Raw genomic sequence first — 24,383 nt, forward strand, 5'->3', positions numbered from 1 at the left:
CTGCCAGGGTAGAGACTGGGAACGTGAACGGTTAGCTTGAGGGTCTGGGTGAGCTTGCTTAGTCTTAATGTCTTTATCTGTATATTAGGGAAGTAATGCTACCCTCACAGTGTGCTGGACTTTAAATTACAGAGGTGGAAGCTCCCAGCAAGGGGCCTTGTGTTGAATACATTATGTGTTACTCAGATCCTCCTTCAAGGAAAGGCTTATTGCCTCATCCTTCGTCAGTCCCTTTTGGGTTTGCCTCAATTGCAGAAAGCCATTTTCCCCAAGGTCACCACATCCAGAGACTAATTGATGCCATAGTATAAAGGCCTGGCCATCCCATCTCAACTTGGGAAAATGTTAGTTCTAGAATTCTCTGTCAAGTGAGCCAAGGCTATTGGTGGGTCTGTGTTGTAGCTGAACATCTCCTATTACGCAGTTCTGCTATCTTTCCTTCCTTTCCATAGGTGTTGGCATAAGGGCACCCCTTAATAAACACCTTGTATGTTATCGACGGCAGTGAGTTATGTAAAACTTCATCTCAGGGACTGCCTCCTGGGGAACTGGCAAGTGGCTTTTTTGATGGACCTAATGGTTGCAATAAAGGAGAGGGGTCAAGAGGGCACAGAAGATAACCTTGCTTCCCAGTGCAGCTAGTGCCAGTGTGGCTTATACTCAGTTCACCTCCTGCCCTACCTCTGGACGAGGGACAAATCCTGTGCCTATTCTTCCTGCTTGCTAGTGCCAAACACTGTAGAGAGAGAACACATTTCTTTGATGAACAGGTAGCAAACAAAGTTGGAAAAGTCATTCCAGAACTTGTGACCTGTGAATTGTCTGTTTATGGGTGAGATGGGGGCTGAGTGGTAGAGTTGGGTGATTTTAAGTCTTTAAAGAATGAATGAACAAAGACACACTTTGCTGGCTGGGTCAGAGGCACCATGGCCCACGTTCCTGGCAGGGTCAGGTTTCCTCCTCAGCCCCACTGGCTGTGCAGAATTCTGCTCAGCAGGCTCATCCTGCCCTCAGCCACCACCAAGTGTGCTGTCTGGTTTCTTTATGGGTTTTCTGCACTGCTGCTTGCCAGGAGGAAAGCATGCCCCCTGACTTGTGCAGATGTAAAGCTGACACCAGTGCCTGACACTCTACCACAAGGAAGCCTCATTTTTTGTAAACTAGCCGTACTTACTCAGCTGAGTGCTTTTGAAAAATCTTGAAAACAATTCCCAGGGCCGAATCAAAGGGTAGGATTTTCTGTCTCTTGGGCTAAAGATGACAGATGTGACAGATTTGTGCCTCATACCCTGAACTCTATTTTAAGTCACCAATAAGCTGTGCTTCAAAGGACCATATGATAGACCCTTAGAAGATGGATTTAGAAATGGTGGATATGTATGTGTGACTCTAAAAACAGGAGAGGTGGTTAAAGGGCTGTCAGCCTCACAGAAGGCAACAGAGTTCTCCTCTTCTGAGCCCCTTAAGAAATCTGGAGTGTTTCATTTTGGGGTTTGAGGGGATGATTTAACTTACAGTACAACTTATCATCCTCTTTATAGTATAGATTAAAAACAAATTTCTCCTGTCATAACATATAGTTGGCCTTCCGTATCTGTGGGTTCCGCATCTGCAGATTCAACCAATCTTGGATTGAAGATATTTAAAAAAAAAAAAAAAGTCTTAGAGAGCAAAACTTAAATTTACTGAGCACTGAGTACTACTCTGAATCCACACGGAAGAAGTGATGTGTAGGCATCCCCTGCTGTAGCCTTCCACCATTTCACAGATCCTTAGTGTCTCTCTAGCACTTGTAGTTAGAGCGTTGTTCGCCTCATGTCTAGTTTGTTTGCTACTTGTGAGTGCCCTTTGTTTCTGTGAAAAAATGGCTCCTAAAAAGCAATGAAGTGGTCAAAGCAGTCCCTCCAAGGCTAGGTGTGAGGGGGTTGAGGAGAATGAGAGGAAGGAGCTTCAGGCTAGCAAGGGATGGTTGGCTAGCTCTGTAAAATGCTACAGCCTCAAGAGCTGAAAGATCATGGGTGAATCAGCATTGGCTGATGCAAGGCAGCATCTGAGTTCCCAGAAGAGCTTAAGAAACTCGTAGAAAAGAAGGGCTACCTCCCAGAGCAAGTCGTCAGTTGTGATGCAGCAACTATTCATATAGCATTTACCTTGTATTAGATATTAGAAGTAATCTAGAGATGATTTAAAGCATATGGGAGGATGTGAGTAGGTTATATGCAAATAGTACGCCATTTTCTATGATGGACTTGAGTGTCTGTGGATTTTGGTATCTGTGAGGGGGTCCTGAAACCAATCCCCAGTGGATACCAGTGGACGACTATAAAACAAAAACTATTAAGCCCATTGACAAGCCTGTTGCCTTCGAGTTGACTCTGACTCCTAGTGACCCTACAGGATAGAGTACAGCTACCCCATAGGGTTCCCAAGGAGTGGCTGGTGGATTCAAACTACTGACTTTTTGGGTAGGAGCCTGAGCTCGTAACCACTGCACCACCAGGGCTCCTATTAAAGAAAGGCCCAACTCCCCTCACTGAAAATTCAGCTACCTTAGTGCAGTAACTGTCGCTAGTTTTACATCTTGCCTCCCCATGTTTGTTCACATGCAAAACAAATTTTACATAACTGCGATCATGTACATGTATTTTTTATACTTCATCTCTTTACATCTTATAATAACACGGACCATTTCTTATGCTGTAAAGTCTTCACTGTTTTTTATTAGCTACATAATATTTTAGGTCTTTCTAGATGAGAAATTCAATAGATTTGGAAGTAGAATTTTCCTAAACTTGTTGAAATAAATTTTAGGCATGTTATAGACCATTGCAGTGAGTTTCAAGAATTGACGAAGGAGAAGCCTCTACTAGATTCATCCCAGCACAACTAGAAGGTGCTCGGCTACCACCACTGACTGCTCTGACAGGGATCACAGCAGAGGGTCCTGAACAGAGCTGGAGAAAAATGGTGAACAAAATTTAGCTCACAAAAAAAACACCATACTTACTGGTTTGACAGAGACTAGAGAAACTCCAAGAGTATGACCCCTGGACACCCTTTTAACTCAGTGCTGAAGTCACTCCTGAGGTTCACCCTTCAGCCAAAGATTAGACAGACCCATGAAACAAACAATAACACACGAAGCTCAACCATGTATATGAGACTAAATGGGCACTCCAGCCTAGGGGCAAGGACGAGGAGGCAGGAGGGGACAGGAAAGCTGGATGAATGGAAATGGGGGGAACCCAAGGTCGAGAAGAGGAGAGTGCTGACATGTTGCAGGGTTGGCAACCAGTGTCAGAAAACAATGTGTATGTTGTTTAATGAGAAACTAATTTACTCTGTAAACGTTCATCTAAAGCACAATGAAAAAAAGAATCAATGGGTGAGAGATGCGTAGGTCAGGATCACTGTAGGACACCTTTTCCCCTGCAAGACGGGGATCGCTTCTTAATATGACTGAATAGAATGGTAAAGATGTGCTGAGTCAATATTCTGTGAGTTCAGGAAGCTAATATAATTTTGGTTATGCAGACGTAGTCTCTCTGTGTAGCAAGATGCTGGAGGTAATAACTCTGGGTGCATGAGAGATTGAAAGCGAAAGCCACATTCAAGTTGGAAGGCCCGAATTACCGAAGCCTCATCCCTTGCTTTATAAATACGTACTTCACAAACTCAGAGAGGATCCTTTCAAGTTGAAACACTTCCAACCCATTTCACCACCAAACCATTTCAGTACTATCAGAGTCCACTGGATCACAGGATGTACTCTGGGAGAGATCATTTAGGGCTGCTGGAGAATCTGTTGGGTCCTAAGTAGAGGGGGAAAGCGCCTCACAGAAGCAGGAGGAGAACGGGGAGATCGCCCTATGGTCTAAAGGGTGGAAGGATGCGAGATGCCGTGGGCAGCAGCCTGAAGCATACATTACTACACAGTTACTCTAGAGTTCCAGATGTTTATCAGTTGGAGCTTTATCAACTAAATACTCATTTAGGTTTAAAAATATACGGTCTTAGTTGCCTGTTGCTGTTATAACAGAAATACCACAAGCGGTTGGCTTTAACGAACAGAAATTTATTTTCTCACAGTTTAGGAGGCTCGAAGTCCGAATTCTAGGCCCTGGGTCTAGGGGGAGGCCTTCTATCAGCTCTGGGGGAAGGTCCTTGTCTCTCTTCAGCTTCTGTTTCTTGGTTCCTCGGAGATCTCATGGCATAGCATCTGTGCTTGCTTACCGCCTTGCTGGCTCAACCTGCTCTTTTTATGTCTCAGGAGATTGATTCCAGACACACCTGACACCAATACTGCCACATTAACATAACAAAGAAAACTCATTCCCAAATAGGAGATTATAACCAAGGCGGAGGGGTTAGGATTTACAATGTGTATGTTGGGGGGACACAATTCAATCCAAACACATAGTTAAAAAAATACAAATATGACTATGAAGATTATGGGACTAGTTATTTCAAACAAGTAGGAATTTGTTCCTTCAGATTACTTTCCTCCCAAAATTTACCTGACACGAGCAGCACTAAGAAAATGGGCATTTTAATTGAGAGGGAGAAAGAGGGTAGGTCAATTTAGGTAACACAGCATTCTGAGAATAGGGCAGACAGTTACCAAACAAGGTATTTGTTCCCAGAAGCTAAGAAACGGAGGTGAGAAGATACAGAAAAAAAACGTTTCCTATGCAGACTTTTCTGAGATTAATGCTAAACTCAGGACAAGAGAAAACTCTTCCTCCTCCCCCAAGTCTATATGGTCCCTCACCCTAGGACCCAGACCACATGTGTTACAGTTGGTACTACAGAGTTCAGTTACAAAATGGGTAGCCTGTGAATGAAGCCTCCTTCAAAGCATTGTTCAGACCATACAGTGCAGTCTAGGCTCCTAATAGTTGTTTTAAATAAACCATTGTAACACAAGGTACAGAAGTTGGGGTTCTGTTTTGTAAATGGTTAAAGTTTCTTTGATGGCAAGTGTTATCTGTAACATTTGTTGTCGTAACAAGGTACCTGCCTCAGATGCCTTACCTGCCCTGCTTTGGCATTTTCACAGACAAAAGCTTCATAGAATCTGGGGAACTCTGGAGCGTTGTCGTTCACATCCAGGACTTTGATTGTGACAGCAACACTTCCAACCTGGGAGGGATTGTCTAAAGAGAACACCAGGAAAAGCAGAGTGAGGGCTCAGTAATGCAGGCAGAGCAGCTCTTTGGAGGAAGTAGGTATTTTTACCTGTGAGCCTGGTTGTCTTTAAAAGAATGGCTGAATTACATGGAAACGGTAACACAGCAGAAAATGCGTATGTTACCTGTTCAGAGTGTGGCCTGAATGTAAGAAGTTTAGGTATCGATGAGGCTGTGTTGGAGAGTGTGTGCTATATCAGGAGTGTGAGGGGAACGGTGAGACTTGAGGAGGAGCAAGCATCACAAAGTGAATCATAGAAAGAGGTTTTGAATCTCTCACTTGGCTCCTACTTCAGGTTCTAGAATTAAAGGCTGTATTCTGGGCTTTAAAACAGCTGATTTGTAATCTGATGCACACACTGTGCAGCACTGGTTGGCTTTATTGCTATGAAATAATCAGTTCTTTGAATTACATTTCAAAAGGTTTCAAGTTGGTCACTGGAATCCAGATAACACCACACATTTATTTCTGCTCAGGGACTAAGGGGATATTACAGGATCCAACACACACCAACTCCTGTCTTTGGCTGGGGCCAGAGAAGTGAATCCTAGTCAGTCGGGGAAATGTGTCTTTTTGGTACGTGTGTTTTGCTTGTTACTGCCACGCGAAGACAGTTTCACAGACCAGGCAGCGTCCCTCCTGTCTTTTTCTGGTTTGGTCACCACTTGCAGAAGACAAAATAGAAATTTTGAGACGTATAAACTACTCTTAGTAAATAATTTTCGAGTTCCCAGAATTCCTTGTTCTTCTGGTTCATTTTTTTCTTTCTTTCTCAAAAAAACCTGCACCACTGCATTTTCCCCTAAATACTTCCGTTGCTTAGTTGCCAGAAAGTGCCAACATAATTAAAATGTTTTTTTCTCATTAGAACGATGGTGTTTGTTCATAGAAAGAATATTGGAAATTCCAGAGAAACATAAGTGAGTAAATATGATCCATAACTCCACCACTGGGATAAACATTATATTGTATACATAACATTATATATGTGTCCAAAAAATGGAGATGCATACATATACACAGTTAAGCAAAAAATAAATAAATAAAAAGTTGGATTTAGCACTTTAATATTTTAGTGCAAGATTATCCTGTGTCATTGAACATACTTTGAAAGCATGGGTGTTATATGGCTGTACCATAACTTAATGAATTCCTGTTCTTGAACATTTAGGTGGTTTCCATTTCCCCCTCTATATTTATATAACAGTGCAGTGAACATTTTGGTATATAAATCTTTGTTGGTACCTGTGATTATTTCTGTAAGAGAATTACCAGCAGAATTATTGAGAAAAAGTATATGGATATTTTGGAGAATCTTAATAGATTGCCAAATTGCGCTCTTGAGTGGCCGTGACTAGTTTTCATCTACCAACAGGTCAGTTAGTCTACCATTTTCTGTACCTTTACCATCACTAGGTATTATGAAAAAAAATCAGAGCTAAAGTTAATTTGGTTTTTGTTAATTTTCCATTTCATTTTATGTTTATTATGTTAATAAATCTGCCTTTCCCTGTAAGATGTCTCAGTTTCTTGTATGCATGACTGTGTGTATATGTGTATGTAATAAGGATGATATGGTATAAACGTTTCCTTGCATCCAGTGATAATATTGTTACACTATTTGTGCATTACCAATCTTATTGATGCCTCTTCGACTTCTCAGGAACCTTCCCCTTTCCTCATAGAAAAGTCTAGCTCCTTCTGTTAAGGATGTTGTATTTTATTGCTTTTCCATGTTTTGTTTTTATCTCTAGCACAGGACTATAGGACATGGTCAGTAAGTGCTTGAACTGAACGCTTTCACTTACTTGCATAAACCAGGATTTTCATTTCCTTCACTAAAGAATGTAATTGTTGATCCAACAAGTTTTGGGGATGTTCACTTTCAACATTTACATTTTGTCAGTGTATGGAGCCCAGTGTACTGTGTTACTTACTCATTTCCATAGCGAGGACAGTGATGTTATGCCATGAAAATTCTTCCCGGTCAAGGGGTCTTGCAGTCATTAGGGCACCTGTTGTAATGTCGACATAGAAGAATCTTCCAGGGTCACTGCTTCTGTCAATGGAGTATCTGCAAAAACATTTTTATTTGGGTAAAGGTATTATGAGCATACCGTGCCAGAGAAATGAGCGTACACTGTGTGAAAACATGCATCGACCAGTTCTGGATTTTGGACCCTTGGAAGACTGCATCTGCTGTTTGATCATGTCTGGAGAAACAAAATACAGGTAGTCCCTGGGTTATGAACTTTGGACTTAGGGACAACTCGTATTTGCCCTTTAATGTTATGTAAATTTGCCCTCACCTTGAAACAACCAAACCAACCTCAACTCGAAACAAATTCTTCATCACAGTCACCTTCACTTGCTTCACAGGCAGCTTTTAAATCATTGAAAAGGCTTTGAGCCTTTACTTGCACTAATGTAAGCCTAAATAAGAATTTACCTGACTTACCTACAAATTCAGTTTAAAGGCACAGTTAGGAATGGATCTCATTCTTAACCTGGGAACTGCCTGTACTATTACTGCTTCAATTTTCTCTTTCATAAAATGAAATAAAACAGTGCCAGAAACCTTAGGGCAGTCTTAAGCTATTTAAACACCAATTTAAGCTATTTAAAGCTTATAACTGTACTTTGATCAAAAGGGATTTTACTCAAATGAATTCTGAAATGCTACATTGGAACTGGAAAAGGTGTTTTTTTTTTTCCATTGGAACTGGAAAAGGTGTAGTTCTGTGGTTCCCACCAGTCCCAGTTGCCTCAAACTGATTCCGACCAGGCTGGAACCAGTTATTTTTGGTTCCATCAACAAGATCACTAGGGAATCTTGTTAAAATGGAAATTCACATTCAGTATATCTGAGGTGGAGATGCAAATTCTCAGCAGGGGTCAAACAGAAAATAAGTGGTTCAAAGCCCTGATTCTGACTGGTGGCCGTCCCACGTGTTTCAGAGTAGAACTGTGCTTCATAGGGGTTTCAGTGGCTGTGATCTTTTGGAAGTAGATCACCAGGCCTTTCTTCCAAGGTGCCTCAGAGTGGATTCAAACCTTTTGATTAGTAGTCAAGTGCTTAACCATTTGTACCCCCCAGGGACTCTATTTCCTTAAATAATATCCCTTTTGGTAAGGAAAGGTTACTGCCATCACCTATTGGAAACAATGGTTAAGTTTGCATCAGAGTCTTGGTTAACAGGCAAATAACTGACCTCCTGGCAAATGTAATAGTGGTATCTATCAGCTGGAGAGTCCTTATGTATGGAATGCTTTTAGCAGAATGGATCAGGTCTGTCTTGGTTGTTTATTGTAAATAAGCCTGGAGTTTATGAGTTTATGGGACACAGCTTGCTGGAAAGTATCATATAAGCCCTGTAATTAATGGGTATAAAAAGGAGATATTCCATAACCAAAATGTCTCTTTCTGTTCAGGCAATGTACGTCATTAGCCGCTTACATCTTTCAAGTTCAGTCTGGATCAGCGTGCATCCTGATGCAGGAAGAGAAAGGTACTTTACAGGTACCTGCACCTGACAGTTTCAGAACTCTCCAAGGAATAATGCTTGGCCCATATTTTGCTGTTGTTTGTATCATTTGAGTCATCAGTAAGCTTGGTACTGGGTAACATTTGTAATTCCTGGTGAATCTGATTTGGCATTCCAACCCTTTGTGTTATCTCCCCTGCTTCTCATCTTGGGAGATTCCGTGAGTATGGAGGGAGGCTCAGGCATCTGAGTGTTTAAACCTTCCATAAGGGATTATAATACATAGCCATGATTGAGAACCTTGTTGAGAACCTTATGTAGTCCTTGGTAATGGCTAGTAATCACAGCCACTGCCATTTATTGACTACCAGACACTTTACTATGTGCTTGATAATAGCTTCTTAAATACTTAAACAATATCTCTGGGAGGGAGGTGTTATCCCAATTAACAGATAAGGAAACTGAGGCTTAGAGAAGTTAAGTAACTTTCATGCAGTTACACAGTTAATAATTTGAAGAGGTAAGATTTGAAGTCATGTCTAATTCCAAAAGGTTATAAACTTAACTATTGTGCTCTTACAAATTGTTTAGGGACCAGAGGATATATTAGGTTCAAAATTCTTTTTTTAAAGCAGTCAGCAATTACAGTGTGTATCTTAAAGGCTGTTTAAACTTAGAAACTGTCGTTTTGGTGGTAGTAAGCAGTTTCTTTAGTGCATTGTTTTTCAAACTGTAGGTTAGTGGGTCATGAACTCAATATAATTGGTCATGACTAGTGTTGAAAAATAAATGAAATAGAATTGAATATATACATGTCAAACTATCACATGCATTAAGGATGAATATTGATTTAAAACTTTGTTTCAGATATATGTACCCATTGCCATCGAGTTGATTCCAACTCGTAGTGACCCTATACAACAGAGTAAAACTGCCCTCTCGGGTGTCCTAGGTTGTAATCATTATAGAATCGACTCGGCGGCACTGGGTAATCATTATAGAAGCAGACTGCCATGGAGTAGCTGGTGGGTTTGAACTGCCCACCTTTCATTTAGCGGCTGAGCACTTAACCGCTACACCACCAGGGCTCCTTTCAAATATATATAAATACATATATACAGTATATGCATATGTAAGCACTTATTCTGAAAGTGAAGAGGAATTGAGTACTAATTAATGAAGATCGGAGACTACAGCCTTCAGTATGGATTACACCTTGACATAAAGAAAACAAAAATCCTCACAACTGGACTGATAAGAAACATCGTGATAAAGGGAGAAGATATTGAGGTCATCCAGGGTTTCATTTTACTTGGATCCACAGTTAACACTCTTGGAAGCGGCAGTCAAGAAATCTGACGACGTATTGCATTGGGCTAATCTGCTGCAAAAGGCCTTTTTAAAGTGTTAAAATACAAAGATGTCACTTCGAGGACTAAGGTGCTCCTGACTCAAGCCACACTATTTTCAGTTGCCTCATATGCATGCGAAAGCTGGACAACAGATAAGGAAGACCAAAGAAGAATTGATGCCTTTGAATTGTGGTATTGGTGAAGAATATTGAGTATACCATGGAGTCCCAGAAGAACGAACAAGTCTGTGTTGGAAGAAGTACAGCCAGAATACTCCTTAGAAATGAGGATGTTGAGATGTACTTTGGACATGGTATCGCGAGGGATCAGTCCCTGGAGAAGGACATCGTGTTTGATAATGTAGAGGGTCAGAAAAAAGAGGAAGACGCTTGATAAGACGGATTGACACAGTAGCGGCAATGTTGGGCTCAAGCATAGCAATGACTGCGAGAATGGTGCAGGACTGGGCAGTGTTTCGTTCTGTTGTACGTAGGGTCACTATGAGTCGGAACTGACTTGACGGCTTCAAACAACAGTATGTGTGTATGTACGTGTGTGTGTATGTGTAAAATGTGTCTCAAAAAAATATATATCTTTCTGCAGAGATTCAGAATGACTGTTCAGAGAGTTTTTTAATTAAAGGGAGAGGTGACCACTAAGGGTTAGGGAGGTTGGAATCATTTCAGTTGTCATTCCCTAAGTTAGGATGTTTAAGGAAGCAAATTAATGCCTTTCTCTGCTTGTGACCCTACTTAATGATCACTTACTGTATGCCAGGCACTGCTCTACACATTTTACATACATTGACTCATTTAGCCTTTATAACAATCCTATGAAACAGGCACTCATATTATTCCCATTTTACAGGCGAGAAAACAGATATGGAAAGGTTAGGTCCCTTGCCCAAGGTTGCACAGCTGAGAATCAAGCCAAGGCAGTCTGGCTTCAGGTTCCTGCTCCTAATAACTGTGCCATGCTGTCTTACTGACACATGAGATATATGAGATTCTTTTAGGAAGAAACAACTTTATATCATCCTAACAGGGACAGATTACCCAATAAGTAAGGTAGGCACGGGCTTACTTGTGTTTCCTTACTAATCTATAGTGCACAATTTCACCTGTTTTTCACCACATTACTGTAAGTTTGTATGGACCTTGCTTACTCTGAGCCTGTGCACGGACAACTTGCTCCCTGGTTAACCTGCCCCAGCCTCTTAAATGTATGTTACGTGGTAATATCAAACAGTTTGCTTATTAATAAAGAATACACACACGTACAAAGTTCACTGGAGTATTACGGTTTTTTTTCCCCTGAGGTATAATCAGCGATTTAGTTTTAAATTTACAGGCTTTTTAAAGAGTTGAATTTTCTCTAGGCAAAGGCGTAGAGACCAGAGTTCATTAATGATCACCTGGGGTGGCTGGGGGGGGGAAATGTGGGGTCGTTGCTAAGCAGTAAAGAGTTTTTGTTAAGGGTGATGAAAATTTGGGAAAAGGGTAGTGGTGACGGTGGCACATCATGGTGAATGGAGTTAATGCTCTGAACTGTACACATAAAAATGGTTGAAATGTTTTTGTTATGTGTATTTCGCCACAATAATAATAATAATAATAATAAAAAGTTGCATTTTCTCTTAGAAAAACAAAACAAAAACTGTTGGATCTGACAGCCTCTTACTTCAGCTAGCTCCCAACACATGAGGAAAGCTCAGGCATTTGGTCCACGGGGCCTTAACCCATGAAGGTGCCTCTAACCTGACGGCAGCTCTGCAAACTGTAGACACAGAGCTGAGGGGATGAACCAGCTTTCCTCACTCAGCCCTCCACAATGCCACCGTGAATGTCACAGATGGTGTGAGAGATGGAGGATAGAAATAACCAACTGACAAAACCCATGACAGTGCTGCCTGGAGACACTGGGAGGGAGCACAGTGGGCCTGGCTCAGAAGAGCCACTCTTGGCAAGTGGAATCCAGGGCTTGAATTGAGGGAAGAATAGCTTCCACTGCTCTGAATGGGACACTGGGCCAATTTTCAGAAGGCAGGAGAAGGAATTAAAGGTATAGCTACAGATGGAAAATGAGGAAATTGGGACACACTAGTGAATTATGTAGATTGTTTTCCTTTCCTTAAGTATAATGTTCTTACCTACTCTGAGCAGAGTAGGCATAACATACACATACAAGACTGCCTTAGGCGGACAATAGCTGGTGTTTGTTGGGTTCCCTGCTTGTTTGCTTGGCTGAAGACATTCTCTGAATTTGGGAGCGATTTGGAGGCAGGGCATCATGGCAGACTCACTAATCCACATACACTCTAGGACGGCATGGGGAGACTGTTTCCACAGTAGGAAGAGCCTGTTTCAGTGGCCAAATGATTCAAGTTCCTGCTTGCCAGAAATTCTTTAGGCGCTTATTAAAAATTCAGAAAATCTGAGCATTGTGTTTTTCATGTATGTATAACTAAATTTAGAGACCTCGACGGCACTGGGTTTTTTGGCATCAGTAAATGATGACTAGTTCATATGCTGAACACACCATAATCTTTTTATAAACATTGTCAAAGTCCTAATAGTCTTTAAAAAATGTTAAAAGGCTTTTTATCTATAAGACATTCTGCTTGTTGTCCGGGGACCACTCCATGGTGCTGTGGGACCAGTACGAAGAGACAAGTATCCTATATCTAGCAATGCGAATGCTCCTTCTTTGCAGCAAATGCAGAAGGGGATTGTCCCCAGTTCTGAAAACTGGGGTACCCCCTTTGCTGCCCATGCCTGAGCCTTTGTCTTCTTCCCTCCAGTCTGTGGCTTCCATTTCACTCTTGTCAGTTCCTCTCTCAGGATCTAGAGTCCTGCCCCAGAGCAAACCCAGTTGGCGCTGTGTCTGCCTCCTGTCTGTTCACTTTTGGATTCCGTCTGACTGGGATCTGCTGGAATCCCAGTATGGACCTCTCTGATGCTAACAGCTGGATTGGCCAACTAAGGTTGTCACCTGGCCTCTCCTCTAAAGCAGCGTTTTCTGTTGGCCGGAAAGGATTCACTCAGTACCTCATTTTGATCCATGCCAGTAGTAGATCTAGACCTGCTCATGTTCCCCTTCCATTCTTAGATGTGTCCTAAGGTTGAGATAAGAACTTTAGTCCTGATGTTGCACGATACTGTGTGTGTGTATATTTCCTGACTCCGTTCAGTCCCTTCTGCTTGTTTGTCATTCAGTAGCGTGACCTCTGACAGAACCATACTTCAGTGCTTGCTGTGTGGGAGTCCAAGGCCAGAATATGGAAAAAAGATGGAGCAGTATCCATGTGGCTATTGAGTATTTTAGAAAAGGGCTCTGATATTTTTCAAGCTTGTGTTTGTTTTATTTCAGACAGTTTTCTCCCATAAAGTTTTATTCTCTAGAGTTTTTCCTGTAGTTTATCCTCTGATATGAATAAATTAATTGATCAGAAGATATATATTTCTTGGCTTCTGAAAATATAAATTTGCTGTAAAATCTGTTTCATTTTTGTTGTGATTGTTTTGGAGATAATATGGCTTCTTCCTGTCCCATTTTACACTTAAAAAGCTTAAGATTGAAGTATGACTCCTATAAAATTGGTATAACTCATAATTGAAAGATCAGTTGCCTTCCAAAAGTTAAGTATCAGCATTTACATGAAATCATTTTAGCCATTTTAATGCCCGAAAACAAAATGTTTACTAGTCACTTAAAGGAGGCAGATTTCCCTGTAGTATAGATATTCTCTGGAGAGCACTATCCTTGTTAAACTGCAAAAGCACATTTTCATTAAATGCAAAATAGCACCAGGTGAGAGAAGTAGACAATTGACAGAAAAAAGCATTTGATAAATTGGGGTGCGTTTAAAATGTGTTATCTGCACTAAAGCCCCAGCTTCATTTTACTGTATGGCTTTCAGCAATTAATGTGACAGATGGCCTCAAATGGCTTTGGAATCCTGATCTTTTGTGTCAAGCTTCAGAGGCTTGGCAGTTGCTCTGGAAGGTTGAGGTGTCAACCTGTCCACCAGCTGTTCGCACTTCGGTTCCAGAATTCATGGGAAATAGCTGTGGTTGTAAGAGCGGTTTTCTTCCCCCTATTGAGGGGAAGCATCTTTGTTGGAATCTTCAAGTTCAAAACACAGCTTGAAGAGATAGATACATGGGATTGCAATACAAAGCCCTCTCTGGCCAGTCTGCATGGCGTTAAAACCACTGACACCAGGGGTAATTTCTGTATCTGTTCTTCCTATGGTATGTGGTCACGTTGTTTCACTTCATTTTTTCTAAAGTAAAAAAGGTCAGAGGTTTATAAAAGTTGAAAGAAGGAAGGCACAGTGATCACCTTCATATTCACCACTGAGATTAAACAATTTTTAATGTTTTGACATTTATGTGTTTATTATCTAAAGTGGTGGTTCTCAACCGGGGCAATTTTGGCAGTACCCTGGGGACATATGGCAGTATCTGGGGACATTTTGCCTTGTCATAACTCAGGATGTTACTGGTATTTAGTGGGTGGAAGTCAGAGATGTTGCAAACCATCCTACAATGCACAGGGAGCCCCCGTAACAAAGAGATTTCCAGCCCAACATGTCAGAACCAAATCAAGAACCAAAGTGTAAGTGTGTGTGTTTTGCTGAACCTACTGAAAGTGAGTTGCGGGCATAATGAAACTTCTAAATAACCTGGCAAAGCCATGTTGTTTAAACAGAAAGAACTCAAAGAGGAGTGTGTCCAAAAATGGGATCAGAAAGGAAGATGCAAAGGGAGAAAGTGTCTACTTTTCCCCTTTATATACAAGGGAAGGGAAGATTCCAGGATATAAGGAAAAGGTAAAAACCTGATTGAATTGTTGGTCACATCTGGGTCCTTGGCAGAAATGATTTGTATGGTGGTTCCAATGGTCACGTCCTCAGGTACCTCCACAAAATAAAAGCCAGGCTCAAATACAGGAGGCTCATCTACATCTTCCACGCTGATGTGCACTGTCGTCGTGTCGTGAAATGGGCCCAGGTTCAGAAAACGCATTTCCAGGTGAGAATTGGCTCCCTCCACTTTTAAGGTATAGCTTTTCTTGCTTTCAAAACTCAGGGGCTGAAAAGTAATGACAGGAAAACTGATTAACCACTGGCATATATGTCCAGCTTCTAAAGGATGGCCCATATTGGTGACCGATTAGAAGATTCCTGAGTTCATTAGAATGCTGGAAAAGAGTCTCATTAAGGGGAGAGTAATTGGGAGTATGTAGCAAGGTATATATAAGTTTTTGTGTGAGAGACTGACTTGATTTGTAAACTTTCACTTAAAGCACAATAAAAATTATAAAAAGAAAAATGCTGGAAAATAGGTAAAGGGAAAAACACGGGCAATTTTTCTCTTTTTCCATAGTTCTTAGTATTAATGTCAGTTTCAACACTTTGGGTAAGGAAAGTAAAGAAGATGTTGAACGCTTCAGAGATAGTTAAGAAATCCAGTTTGATGATTAAGAAAGCCATTGTACTCTGGCAAACTTGGCTTTAATTCTTTACTCAGGATAACTTTTGGTAGATAGGGTTCCAGGAACCATCTGTCCAGATCCTGGTTTGCCTGAGACTATCCCAGTTTCAAAACTGCTAGTCTTAAGTTTTGGAAACTTCTTCAGTCCCAAGCAAACCGGGGAGGTTGGTCACCTTATTTTTAGAGATCCTTGAGCATTTGAAAAGATGTCAGGATAATTAAGGATGAGCTCTGGTTTTGTTCCAGAGAATTTATGCAACTTTCCTTGTATATAAAGGGAAAAAATAACCACTTTTCCCCTTCTCTTCTTTCCTAGAAGCTCAATGGGCCAGTTCTACTCCGTCCTGTAGGGTCGCTATGAGTTGGAATCAACTTGAGGGCACTGGGCTGGGTATCCCATCTTTAGAAACTCTTTCTTTGAGTTCTTTCTGTTTAAACAGTTGGCCTTGCCATGTTATTTAGAAGTGAATTGTCATTATGCCTGTTCTTTTCCTTTAAGAATGAATTCTTCTCAAAGACAGACACAGTAGTAATACTTTCCAAAAAACTATCATAGCAGCTCATCAGAGTTTTGAGGGCACTGTGTCAGATTAATATTTGTGAGTATGTAAGTTTATTAGAGATGATCCTTTTTAAAAACCTAATTCAATGCCCCATTTTACAGTTGAAGAAACTGAGACCCAAAGAGCCCAGAAGACCTGACTAAGTTTATGTGGCTACGTAGTATCTGAGTTGGAATACTGGTCTAGGTTATTTAATGCCTCACCCAGGGCTCTTCCCCAGACTTTAATGTTGTCTAAAATTCCATCATAAAATACAGATTGTTTTTTGGCTCTTTACTTTTGTGACCTGTCTTTACCTTCAGAATGTTTTAAGATAAATATAACACTTGAGGAAAGAAAGTGAACATAAGTGCTGTTTCTTAAGAAAAGTCCCTTTTTTTTTTTTAAAGCTGACAAAAGCGTTTATACAACAGTTACTTCAAAGTGGTCTCAATGATAAAAAAAAGAAATTAAGTCCTATAAAATAATTACATTGGATAGCAAAGCAATTATATTAAAGCTTAAAAGTCACATGTCAATACACTGATGACTTTTTTTTTCCAGTTAAACAGTCACTCAGTATTTTTTTAATGAAACATGTTACATATCAGCACATTTCATATTAGGAACAGATATATGTCCATAGCAACTGCTTTGCTTTTGAGAAACATAGTAGGAATTGCTTTAGCTAAATTTATTATTTTAAAATTTCAACAATTTTTTCGTTTTATTGTTATTTGGCTACCACTTGTTCAGCATTTATTTAGTGTCCAGCATGATGCTAAATATTTTACTTCCATTACTTCACTTATTTTATAAGAGCTGAGGAAAAGTGGCTTTGAAAAGTAAGGAAGCTATTTAAGGTCACACTAGCTTCTAAGTAGTGGAGCCAAGATTCAAATTCAGGTTCGTCTGACTCAAAAATGTTTACTTGCAGCTCTTAACAAGCTTGCCTTGTCCACCATAGATAGCCTACCCTTCTTCAAGAATGACAGAATTGGTGATGCTTTCTTGTGTGGACTGTTAGCTAAACAAGGCCTACTTCACACAGAGCCTGGAGGTAAGGTCCGCCTTTGGGGGCTGCTCTTTGCATGATGAGCTGACTGATTATTGCCATAGCTTCTTGTTCCATTCAAACCCAGCAGCCATTTCGACCAGCCATCCTGCCTTTCTAGTTCTTAGGCAAAAGGCAAGATTTTTATAAATGGAGAAGTCTGCCAATCAGATTATGTCTTTGAAGGAATAATTTTTACCAATTTCTTTTATTTATACTTGTTGTCTAAATCTAGATGTCTCTTTTTCTTGGAAAGTTATATTTTTTGCATTCCCACCAGCAGCGTATGAGAGTTCTAGTTGTTTTACATCCTTGTCAGCACTTGGTTTTGTCCTTTTTACAAAATTTATTCATCTTAATGGGTGTAAGGAAACCCCGGTGGCATAGTGGTTAAGAGCTACAGCTGCTAACCAAAAGGTCGGTGGTTTGAATCCACCAGGCGCTCTTTGGGAACTCTATGGGGCAGTTCTCCTCTCCCCTATAGGGTTGTTACGACTTGAAATTGACTTGACAGCAACTGGTTTTTTTTGGTAATGGGTGTAAAATGGTATCTCATTGTGGTTGATTTATATTTCCCTAATGCCTAATGATGTTGAGCATCTTTTCACCTGTATGTCTTCCTTTTGTATTCTGAATTCAAGCCCTTTATCAGACATATGATTTGCAACTATTTTGTTTTAATCTGTGATTTGGCTTTTCACTCTCTTAAGAGTGTCTTTAGAGTGGAAACTCTTAATTTTAATGAAGCCTATTTCTTCCTCTTTTTTTGTAGACTAGGATTTTGATGTCATATCTAAGAAATCTTTGCCAAATAAGGGCCACAAAGATTGTTTCCGTCTAGAAATTTTATATTTTTACATTTAGGCATATCTTCCATTTTGAGTTTATTTTTGTGAGGTATAAATTGAAGTTCATTGTTTGTGCATACCAATTGTTCCAGCACCATCTGCTAAAAAGACTAGAGTGAGTTTTTAATTATTGTAGAGCTTTCTAAATAAATTACTTAAGATTTTAAATTGTTTAAGATTATTGTCTCCCTCACCTCCACCCTTAAAATTGAAAGAAAACATGGGCCCTAAGTTTTAAATTATCCATACTTGATATTTGAGCTTGGCTTTTTCTTCTCGGATAATTTTTGTGCTTATTCTCCTTTTTTTTTCTCCTCGAATGTCAAAGAATTGCTTATTTCTATGTGCACAGTAGCAAATAAAAAAAAGTAGTAATGCCTGAGAACCCAAGTTCCAAATTCTAGAAATTTTCTAGAGTTGGAGCACACAAAAAGAAAACCCATAATATCCTTGAAAATTGGGTCCTGAATATTATGGCACAAAATGCTAATACAACTCCCTTAAGCAGAGTTATTCTTCTCTGTTCCCATGGCGGAAACCCTGGTGGTGTAGCGGTTAAGTGCTGTGGCTGCTAATCAAAAGGTTGGCAGTTCGAATCCACCAGGTGCTCCTTGGAAACTGTATGGGGCAGTTCTGCTCTGTTCTGTAGGGTCGCTATGAGTTGGAATCAGCTCGATGGCAACGGGTTTGGTTTTTTTTGGTTCCCATAGCGCTCTGCCATACTTCCATTATAGCTTTTATTATTTTAAATTATAAATATCTCTTTCTTTGTTGGTCCCCTTCACCAAGCTCAAGAGTAAAAGCATGACTTAGTCAGATTTTTATTCTCTAATCACCTAGCAAGGGCAGTTAAAAAAAAAATGATTACACTGAATAGTACAAAAAATTTTTCAATGTGAATAGTAACATGTTGAGTGATAATATATACAGATTTTATGTTATATTTCAGTGAATCTAAGGTGCACATTTTTTTTCATACTTTTAACATCTTGGAAATATGGTTACGTCTCTGATTGATGACCCCTCAAATTGCTGTAGGCCTAATAGGAGATGGGATGTTGTCATTACTGCCTGTGCAAACCACATTTGGTCAAAACTGTTCATGTTGTACTTCAGTTGACTTTTGCATGTGTCAAACTCTAAAATGTCTTCAAAAATATTGTGCTGTGCTGAAAACAGAAATTGACATTTCCACAATAACAGTAGGAGACTTCAACTCGCCATTCTCAGTAAAGGACAGAACATCTAGAAAGAAGCTCAGCAAAGATACAGAAGAGCTAAAAAGCACAATCAGTCAACTTGACCTCCTAGGCATATATAGAACACTCCACCCAACAGCTGCAGAGTACACATTCTTTTCCTATGCACATGGAACGTTCTCCAGAATAGATGACATATTAGGACACAGAACAACCTTCAGCGAAATCCAAAACATTGAGACAATACAAAGTATCTTCTCTGACCACAATGCCATCAAAGTAGACATTAACAGCAGGAAGAATAAGGAAAAAAAAATTACATGGAAACTGAATACCACCCTGCTTAAAAAGTACTGGGTAATAGAAGGAATCAAAGATAGAATGAGAAAGTACCTAGAATCAAATGAGAATGAAAACACATCATACCAAAACCTTTGAGACACAGCAGAGGCAGTCTTCAGAGATCAATGTATAGCACTAAATCAAAAAAGAAGAAAGGGACAAAATCAAAACATTGGTTATACGACTTGAACAAATAGAAAGAGAACAGCAAAAGAGACCCACAGCCACCAGAAGAAATAATAAAGATCAGAGCAGAAGGAAATGAAATAGAGAATGGAAAAATAGAAAGGATCAACAAAACCAAAAGTTGGTGCTTTGAGAGGATCAACTAAATGAACAAACCACTGGCCAAACTGACAAAAGAAAGACAGGAGAGAATGCAAATAACCCAAAAAAGAGATGAAATGGGGGACATTACAACAGACCCAACTGAAATAAAAAGGATCATAACAGAGTATTATGAAAAACTATACTCCAACAAATTTGAAAACCTAGAGGAAACGGGCAAATTTCTAGAGACACACTACCTACCCACACTAATACAAAATTGACATTGAAAATCTGAACAGACCCATAACAAGAGAAGAGATTGAAAAGATAGTAAAAACTCCCAATCAAAAAAAGCCCTGACCCAGATGGCTTCACTGGAGAATTCTACCAAACGTTCAGAGAAAAGCTTACACCAGTACTACTCAAACTGTTTTAGAACATAGAAAAGGAAGCGATACTTCCGAGTTTATTCTATGAAGCCAGCATAACCAAAACCAGGTAAAGACATCACACACACACAAAAATATTACAGATCAATATCTCTCATGAATATAGATGCAAAAATTCTCAACAAAATTCTAGCCAATAGAATTCAGCATCATATTAAAAAAATAATACACCGTGACCAAGTAGGATTCATGCCAGGTATGCAAGGATGGCTCAGCATTAGAAAATCAATCAGTGTAATCCACCATATAAATAAAACGAAAGAAAAGAGAATCACATGATCCTCTCAGTTGATGCAGAAAAGGCATTTGACAAAGTCCAATACCCATTCCTGATAAAAACTCTAAATAAAATAGGTGTAGAAGAGAAATTTCTCAACGTAATAAAAGGCATCTGTGCAAAACCAACAACCAACATTATTCTCAATGAGAGAGGCTGAAAACATTCCCCTTGAGAACAGGAACAAGACAGAAAAAGAGATATTGTGTTATAATTTGGCATTGAAACAAAAGATACGTAGGCAGCATGGCATGGAAACAACAGCAGGGAGTATGTCTGATATTAGTGAAGCATATACGTCTAACTGTGTCTACAAGAGCTCTTTGAAAACTTGCAACTAAGAAATAAGAAAGCGTTGTATCATTTAAATTGGCTAGTTTTTTTTTTTTAATGGTATATAACTTAAAAAAGAAAAATGATGAGTTTTATAATTCATGGTATCTTAGATTTGATGAAATACAGAATTTTTGTTCTTGGTGTTTGCTCTGCCTAAGAGGAAAATGGACTCTAAACAGTTGCTTATTGTGTGCTGCAAGATAGAAGACATGCTGAAGGCTGGAAATGGCATAACATCCTTTTCATCATAAAATAAAGAACATTCTGAAAATTCTATATTTCAAGCATTTCAGTTAAGAGACTGAAAATCAATGGATTGATTACTTAAAAGCCAAAAAGACCCAAAGTACTGGGTAGTAATCAGTGTAGTTTTGTGAAGACCTAATTCTGTCAATTCAACTTAATTCCTTTTTTTGAAAAAGTATGTGCTTTTCAGACAAATAATAGGCCTTACGGAGATAAATCAAAAACAGAACTTTTGTTTCAGTTTTATTGGACGTTATTAATGACTGGAAACCCTGGTGGTGTAGTGGTTAAGTGCTACAGCTGCTAACCAAAGGGTCAGCAGTTCGAATCCGCCAGGCGCTCCTTGGAAACTCTACAGGGCAGTTCTACTCTGTCCTATAGGGTCGCTATGAGTCGGAATCGACTCGACGGCTCTGGGTTTGGTTTGGTTTTGGGTTATTAATGACTAACTGGGAAGATGGGTACAGAACAGGCATCTGGGTGAATATTGTTCCACAGGTATAGATTGACAATAGCCCTAAAATACTTACTAGATATGTCTTGTCCGTCTACCCAACTTATTGACCTCTTTCTTAATTCCATTATCTGGTGCCTTATAAGTTCAGAAGGGAATTCAAAATAACCTTGACGAAATTGTTATATGTTTTGATTAAATATGGGTATAGTTTTAGAGTAACAAAGAGTGTTCTGTCTTATGAGGTTTGATCCTCTCTCCAGGTAAGGGAGCTGGAGAAAAGACATTTTGAAGTTCCTTCAGATACAGAATTGTAACAGTTGTTTAAATGAATGTCTTATAGTAAGGCATAAGTTATAATAATATTTAATAGTAACTTAATATTATATCAGTTAAAAAAATAAAAAGTTTTTTTTTATTTAGAATTATCTAATATATATTATTTTAGGATATAAAGTAAAAATTATATTAGGAATCCAAAAAGTTCTTTTTCTGATTGCTTAATTTTTTTAATAGGATTTTTGCATTGAAGAAATGGTAATTATCCACAACTTCAGGTGTTCACCTTATATACAGTTACCAGTTATGGCAAGCAATGTTTTATTAATCATTAACTTGAGGCATGCCACATAGTAGACATGCATCCTTAATTCTGTGTCATACATTAAATTGATATTATTTTTAGTCACCTTTTATAATCCTAGCATGTGTTACTCTCAAAGAAAAAATAAAATAAGAAACTGTAATATTTAAATTACATATAGATTTATTTGATGATTCAGAAATTAATCTCAGCATATTGCACTGTTCCTGGGTCATTGTGAGCTGGTTGTAAAGATTCTGGTTGGTGGAATGCTGAGTACATCTCTTCTTTCATTGTGTTTGATTCCATCTTAAATTCAGGACAAACATGTGAACTGTCCTCTGCTTCTCTTTTAAAGCAGTGTTAATTCAGCTTTATGAAATAGCATAAAGTTATAAACACACACCAACTTGCACCACGTTCTAAATTATGACTGTGTTGCTTTTGTCAAAGTCATTAATGACCTCAAAATTCCTAAAACCTATACTCAATTTTTAATGCTCTTGTTTGACCTTCAGCTGCATTCATCACAGGGGATCACTCCCTTCTCTTAGAAACACTTTCTTCATGGCTTCCAGGACACCACGCTCTCTTGATTTTCCTCCTGCCTCCCTGGTCTCTTAGGCTGCTTGCTTGTCCTTGCTCTTCTCCCTGACCTCTTAATGTTAAGGTGCCTCAAGGCTCATTCATACACTTTAAGGAGGTCTTCTGCAGCAGATTTGCCCAATACAATATGTCATTTGATAACTGCTGCTTCCATGGACCTTGATGTGGATCCAAGTAAGATGAAATTCTTGACATCAATCTTTTCTCCATTTATCATGTGTTGCTTATTGGTCCAATTGTGAGGATTTTTGTTTTCTTTATGTTGAAGTGTAATCCATACTGAAGGCTGTAGTCTTTGATTTTCATAAGAAAGTGCTTCAAGCCCTCTTTACTTTCAGCAAGCAAGGTTGTGTCATCTGCATATAGCAGGTTGTTAATGAGTTTTTCTCCAATCCTGATGCCATGTTCTTAATACTGTCCACCTTCTTGGATTATTTGCTCAGCTTACAGATTGAATAAGTATAATGAAAGGATAGAACCCTGATGCGTACCTTTCCTGCTTTTAAACCATGCGGTATCTCCTTGCTCTGTTCCAATGACTGCCTCTTGGTCTATGTACAGGTTCCCCATCAGTACAATGAAGTGTTCTGGACTACCCATTCTTCACGATGTTGTCCATAATGATCCACACAGTCAAATGCCTTTGCATAGTCAATAAAACACAAGTAAACATCTTTCTGGTATTCTCTGCTTTCATCCAAGATCCATCTGACATCAGTAATGATATCCCTTGTTCCATGTCCTCTTCTGAATCTAGCTTGAATTTCTGGCAGTTCCTAATCGATACACTGCTGCAACTGCTTTTGAATGATCTTCAGCAAAATTTTACTTGGATGTGATATTAATGATATTGTTTGATAATTTCCACATTTGGTTGGATCACCTTTCTTTGGAATGGGCACAAATATGTATCTCTTCCAGCCTTTTGGACAGGAAGCTGTCTTCTAAATTTCTTGGCGTAGACGAGTGAGCGCTTCTAGTGTTGCATCCATTTGTTGAAACATCTCAGTTGGTATTCTGTCGATTTCACGGAGCCTTGTTTTTCGCCAGTGCCTTCAGTGCAGCTTAGACTTCTTCCTTCCATACCACTGGCACTTGATCATATGCTACCTCCTGAAATGGTTGTGTTGACCATTCTTTTTGATACAGTGACTCTTTGTATTCTTCCATCTTCTTTTGTTGTTTCCTGCGTCATTCAATGTTTTGCCCATAGAATCCTTCAGTATTGCAACTCGAGGCTTGAATTTTTTCTTCAGTTCTTTTAGCTTGAGAAATGCTGAGCATGTATTTTGCTTTCGGTTTTCTAACTCCAGGTCTTTGCATATGTCATTATAATACTTTGTCTTCTTGAGCCACACTTTGAAATCTTCTGTTCAGCCCTTCTGCTTCATCATTTCTTCCATTTGCTTTAGCCACTGTGCATTCATTAGGAAGTTTCAGAGTCTCTTCTGACATCCATTTTGGTCTTTTCTTTCTTTCCTACCTTTTTAATGACCCTTTGCTTTCTTCGTGTTTGAGGTCCTTGATGTCATCCCACAAGTTGTCTGGTTTTTGGTCATTAGTGTTCAGTGTCTCAAATCGATCCTTGAGATGGTTTCTAAATTCAGGTGGGATATACTCAAGGTTGTACTTTGGCTCTCGTGGACTTGTTT

General features: G+C 39.4%; 1 protein-coding gene across 2 annotated transcripts in view; it reads right to left on the bottom strand.

The window, feature by feature from the left end:
- The window catches only part of CDH20 (cadherin 20), a 71,325-nt gene that overhangs the window by 12,604 nt on the left and 34,338 nt on the right, over window positions 1–24,383 (bottom strand). The window contains exons 6-9 of one of the 2 annotated variants that reach the window (XM_064294453.1): window positions 14,870–15,123; window positions 7,128–7,264; window positions 5,035–5,156; window positions 1,957–1,977 (exon numbers count right to left, since the gene is read on the bottom strand). In XM_064294453.1, coding sequence (XP_064150523.1) covers window positions 1,957–1,977; window positions 5,035–5,156; window positions 7,128–7,264; window positions 14,870–15,123 — 534 coding nt within the window. The remainder of the gene's footprint in view (window positions 1–1,956; window positions 1,978–5,034; window positions 5,157–7,127; window positions 7,265–14,869; window positions 15,124–24,383) is intronic. The other variant, XM_003406272.4, reaches the window with a different exon arrangement.

Source organism: Loxodonta africana, chromosome 11 (assembly GCF_030014295.1).
Source record: "Loxodonta africana isolate mLoxAfr1 chromosome 11, mLoxAfr1.hap2, whole genome shotgun sequence".
Taxonomy (NCBI): domain Eukaryota; kingdom Metazoa; phylum Chordata; class Mammalia; order Proboscidea; family Elephantidae; genus Loxodonta; species Loxodonta africana.